The sequence below is a fragment of the Misgurnus anguillicaudatus genome, chromosome 7 (assembly GCF_027580225.2).
Source record: "Misgurnus anguillicaudatus chromosome 7, ASM2758022v2, whole genome shotgun sequence".
Classification (NCBI taxonomy): Eukaryota; Metazoa; Chordata; class Actinopteri; order Cypriniformes; family Cobitidae; genus Misgurnus; species Misgurnus anguillicaudatus.
The window spans coordinates 23945815-23951810 of NC_073343.2; the positions used below are offsets into that span (position 1 = coordinate 23945815).

The following is a 5996-nucleotide window of genomic DNA, read 5'->3' on the forward strand; positions in this document are numbered from 1 at the left end:
CATGTCAGATAGAGGGTATTGCATTTGAACTCTTCAGTAAATTGAACTTTTCACTTTCATTTTTAGGATTTTCAGCAATGATTACTTGATTTGCAGACTAATTTGAATCCCACGTGAACTTGATTATTTTCTAACATGAATGTGTTTCTACATTAAAATTATGTTTTCTACTGGCAGATGTTAGAACGATTTTACTACTATTTGCCTATATTCATCTTAATAATATTATGTCTTTTCTACTCAAAATCAGCTTATCGAAGTACAGATTATCCATCTAAAACTCCTGAGATAAAACTTAACACAGTCCAGATGTGGTCTGTTTGTCATAGCAACTCCTGAGAGGATGCGCACACATATGATGACTATCAGACTATTTGCATAAAAAAGCCCTTTTAATGCAAAGAGCACTGAATGAAAACAAGAATATTCAGGAATGTGTTATGTAAGTGAGAACTTTATTTGCGTTTCTATAGGCCCCCATAACAGCCCCTTTCCCTAGCCATTGTTGGCTTATCAGATAGCAGTCAAAGCAGGCCCACCTGTCTGGAGGCTATGCAGAGGAGATGGATGCATGCATCTTCAGCATCAGATAACCCCCGGCCTGACTTTGTATTGATCCAATGCTTCACTGCTTCTGCATAGAAACAGCTGTTTCAAAGAGTTTAGATAACCGAGAGAATATTTTATGAGGAAACCTTTTTATACAGTAACCCCAAAGTGTATTTGAACATGTAAGTCACTCTTAAAAATGTGAAATTGTTTTTTATTATTATTTATATTTATGTTTGAAAGAATATATTTAAAAGTCAAATTATGTATTTGTGTGTGCTTAAAAGTGTTGGCTACGAAAGCTATTGAACATTTCCAGCATAACTGTCCTGGAAAATAAGGATAAAGTCACAGTGACATTTTGTGACAACATGCCCCGATATAAAGTGTCTTTGCACTATCCTTAATGCAAAGCAGGTTGTCATCCAATCAGTTCTAATAACCTAAATTAATCCTATTCAATGTTTTAGTCTAGACAAAACTGAAACTACACATTAGTCACTGTGAATCAAAAAGGCCTAATAAGATGCACGTGTAGCATAATCAAAGACCACCAACGCTAGTCTTGTTGTTGACTCGACTATCTCTCTTGATACCTGTGAGGTCTGTGTGCATAAGTGTGTGTTTGTGTGAATCAGTCAGGGGAGAGAGGATGTCTCAGATATCCCTGCACAGAGACCCTCCCTTTGTTGGGATGACTCACACCTCTGCAGTGGCTGACACTCTCACCTCATTCACAGCTCGTAATGAGCTATGCTAATGAGCAGCACATCATTAGACAGCTCTGATTCACCTCTGTTTGTGAGCCTATCAGACACACGATGATGTAACACGGACCGAACCACAGCAAGAGAGCAGACCGAATCCATAGAAACCCGTTCATTCAACATTTCTTGTCATCCAATCGCAGAAGAGCCTGTCTGGGCTTCAGTGCAAACAAGTTTGCAAAATGTAGGGAACAGTTGTTGTCAAAAATGCGTGTCTTACCCAAGTCTAACCTTTTTTTAGGCAAAACTAGTCACATGACCAGCACTCAGGGCAGTTTTTTCCATCATCAGGGGTGAGGGTGATGTAAGGTCTCACAAGGGCTAGTGATTGCCCTCTAGGGGACAGAAACAGGACGCTTTGGCAGATGCATAGTTTCAAGTAACGTTACTAACCGCAGTGAGGAGAGGGGAAGTGAGGAGAGGGGATAGGGCCTTTACACTAGATTTTGGCTTTGAATGAAAAAAAGTAAGAATTGACATTTACTTTGCTGTAAATGCATTTATTTATAGACTGTGCCTGATTTAGCAACTGTAGACAATTACTTGTTCTGTTTAACTGAGCTCTTAGCAGTGGACTGATAAAAATAAGCAATGTTGATAAAAATAAAATAAAAATTAGCTAAAAGCTGACTAAAAAAGTTTAATGACTTAAATTTAAAACCCAACATTTCTAAAACAGCAATGAGATTTTATATATGGCCATGATATATATATATATATATATATATATATATATATATATATATATATATATATATATATATATATATATATATATAAAAGTGTGATATTTTTCTTTAGTTTTTATTTACTGACTACATTTTAAATCCACCTTAAATATACTTTTGTATAATTTAATAAAAGAAAATCACTATAGATATACTGTAACTTCCTATAGTAATTATTTAAGCATACACTGTAAAAGATTCCATAGAAATTACAGTATTACTGGCAGCTGGTTGCCAGTTACTGTAAATTTAAATGTATGTTATTAACTGGCAACAGTTTGTTCAAAGTTAAATGAACATTAAACATTAACAAGTCTTTGTCTTTACAGTATAAAACTATAAAATAACAGCCTCGTGCAAAGCATTCTGGGAACCAAAAATCCTCATCAACCTTTTTCAGTTTTTTCCTTCAGATTTTGTTTCCCAGAATGCTTTACTAAAGGATGTTATTTTAATTTTATTCTGTTAAGATAAAGACTTGTTAATGTTTAATTTTCATTTAACTTTAAACAAACTGTTGCAGGTAATTAACATAAATTTAAATCTACAGTAATTTACTGGCAACCAGCTGCCAGTTCTACGATATCTTTTTACAGTGTACTACAGTGTTTACTATAGTTAATCAATTTACTATAGTTTTTATGATTTAATTTTTTCATATCAATTAACTATAGTTAATTCTACAGAATACTTTTTACTATAGGCTAAATACACAACAGCATATTTTAAAGTATAGGCTATGGTACAGTATTTAACATGTGGGCAGCTGCAGCAGTATTGTTGCATCTGAGACATGTTTAAGCACATATGAACAGTGTCCAAGCGCCACCTTCAGTATCTTATTAAGAGAGAGAGAGAGAGAGAGAGAGAGAGAGAGAGAATGAAAGCGGTGAGAAAACAGCTTCCATCTCCAAAGGTTTTCATAACATATGATTGTCTCCCATAGTGCCCCATTATAAAGCGGGAGCAAAACATTTGGAAACCATTTATTTGGGTTCGCCTGTTTATGCGCTGACACTTGCATCCCCCACTTTATTTATTTTTTAGCGTTATATATGTCTGTCTTGCGCAGGACGGGTCAACACGGTCGCGCACTGACGGGGAGCGCGTCTGACGGGAGCGCGTAAAGGGTTAAAGCCCATTGCATAGAGTCTGAAGGGCGGAGTGGAGAGGATGTGATTGGAGCAGGGCGCATGATGTCACCTAGATGAAAAAGCCAAGAAGTAGTTAAGAAGGCGGCTTCTAAGTCTGGAAAGAGTGGGTGAACCTCAGAGGCGCAAAGAGAAAGAGAGAGAGAGAGACAGCAGACGCACGCAGGTGACAAGTAGACTTTTGGCAGTGGACCGAGCAAACACTGCAACGGCTTTGCTGTGGCACACAGCTGTCCAACGCGAACCATGGTGCAGCAGACGGAGAATAGCGAGACGGACAGCATGTCCAGAGAAGCGACAGACTCCGATGAAAGTGAATTTATGGCTTGCAGCCCGGTGCCGATCAACCCGGACTGGTGCAAGACAGCCACGGGACACATAAAGAGACCGATGAACGCGTTTATGGTATGGTCTAAAATCGAGCGGAGAAAGATCATGGAGCAGTCGCCGGACATGCACAACGCCGAGATCTCCAAACGCCTGGGCAAGCGCTGGAAAATGTTAAAGGACAGTGAAAAGATCCCTTTCATCCGGGAAGCCGAAAGGCTCCGGTTGAAACACATGGCTGATTATCCCGACTACAAATACAGACCCAAGAAGAAACCAAAGCTGGACGGTTCCTCTAAACCATCAGCTCCGTCTCCGGAGAAGTCCTGTCACAAAATGTCAAAGAACTCCGGTAAGAAATGTTCAAAGCTGAAAACGAGTAAGAAGTCGTCTCACAGTTACGCGGACGATTACGCGTTTAAGAGCATTAAAGTTTCAAAGACTGTTATTAAAAGGGAATTCACGGATGATGACGAGGACGACGATGACTACGAAGAGGAGTCGCGCGTCAGCGTGAAGGAGGAAGACGAGGACCAGATCCGAGCCTACAACGTAGCCAAAGTTCCCGCCAGCCCAACTTTGAGCTCGTCCACGGAATCGGAAGGCGCCAGCATGTACGACGAGGTCCGAAGCACCGCGTCCAACAGCAGACTCTTTTACAACTTCAAAAACATCACCAAGCAGAGCACAATGTATCCCGCATCCGTCTCACCAGCATCCTCCAGGTCCGTGTCCACGTCCTCCAGCTCGAGCGAAGACGCGGACGATTTGCTTTTTGACTTCAGCGTGAACTTCGCGTCGTCCACGCAAGGCTCGGAGCTGGGCAACCAAAATTCAGGAAACCTCTCGCTCTCACTGGTGGATAAGGAGTTGGAGTCTTTTAGCGAGGGCAGTCTGGGTTCGCACTTTGAGTTTCCAGACTATTGCACGCCCGAGCTCAGCGAAATGATAGCCGGGGACTGGCTCGAAGCGAACTTTTCTGACTTGGTTTTTACTTACTAAATAAGAGTAATAACACACACACATACGAGAAAGGGGGAATGATATATTCTGTACATGTTTCTTACCCCTGCCTCATTCTGCCGGTGTGCCCACAGGGGCTTTGGCAAGGAGGCGGAGAGAGAGGTTTGAGGAGTTAGATGCTTATGAAGCTGGTATACTGTAGCAAAAAAGAAAAAAGTCTGCAGACGTTTTTCTGGCAGCATGACAGGGTTTTATGGATTTTTTCTGTAGGTCTACCATTACTGTTCAACTAAAAGCGGACCACAAAGGGAAAATCTGAGAACTTCTATGCATCTTATACCCTCTTTCTAACTGCAGGGAGTTGATAATGTAAAGACTGTGGACTGACTCGAGGCAAATCTGTGAACTATTACCGTTCAGGACGTTACTTAGTCATTTCTAAATGCCGCAACTTTTTTTTACAACCTTCTTTTTTTCTTTTTGAGAACTGATTCTGTTTACCTACTGGTATGAAATTTAAGCAGCCTAAATCTGTCCAGAGTTGCAGGTGATAGAGGAAGCATTTTTTGATACATAACAGACCTCATCTTTTTAAAAGAAAGCAAACTATTTTCAGGCATATTTTTGTACAGTTCAAAAGGGAATGTTCTTACTGGGCACTCAGTGAGTTTCAGGCACTTCTTCCCTTTATCATTTGTTTTAGCATGCAAGGGAGTCCTGGTTTAAGGATTAAGTTTAAATTAAAACTTGCATCAAAAATGCCTTGTGATTTTAAGCTAGGTTTTGTACAGCTGTAGATCAAAATTTTCGAGTATTTGTAGAACATATGGCATTGGGGAGGGGGAGGGAGATGCATACCTCAGTGCTGGTATTAGTTTCAAGATTGTATATGTACTGTAAAATAGTAAAGTTAGGAGTTTATGTATATCATACTCGTGATATGTGGATGGGTCCCAGATCGCAGGTGTGAGACTGGATTTTTGTTTTTCTTTCTAATGGCACATACTGTTTCCCCTTCATTTGTTGTGCAATATATTTACTTGTAAATTCAGACCATCTACATTTTTATTATTTTTTTATTTTTTGCATTTTTGTAGCAGATGATGTACAGGCAGACTTTCGTCTGTCAACATCATTATTTGTCATGATGCTGAAATCTTCGATAAATAAATAAATCAGCTGGAACTGATAGCACCTGAACATGGTCACAGAGTGTGATGCTTGTCTGTGGAAAAAACTGACCCATAAAATTGGTCAACTGATGTGCTGTCGATTTTGAAAATGTGCCATAATGGGCAAATAATGAATGTCGGTGGTCTGGCTAAAGAACAAGCAAGAACGCAAAAAAAAGGTACATTCCATATCCTTGTTTCATAAGATGAAACCTTTTATTTTCAACTTGAGACTGCCACCTTTTCTAATACAAAACCGACCATAAACCTGTATTTTTATTTCTTGCACTTAAACATATTTTGTTTACTTTTATGTGGGTCTAACATGAAGTCTGTTTT

The 5996-nt window shown here is 39.5% G+C and overlaps 1 protein-coding gene across 1 annotated transcript; it reads left to right on the forward strand.

Moving 5' to 3' along the window:
* Nucleotides 1–3278: 3278 nt before the first annotated feature.
* LOC129418008 (transcription factor SOX-11) lies at nt 3279–5685 on the forward strand. The gene has a single exon (XM_055172914.2). The coding sequence runs from the start codon at nt 3442–3444 to the stop codon at nt 4522–4524; it is 1083 nt and encodes a 360-aa protein (XP_055028889.1). The 5' UTR covers nt 3279–3441; the 3' UTR covers nt 4525–5685.
* The last annotated feature ends 311 nt before the right edge of the window (nt 5686–5996 follow it).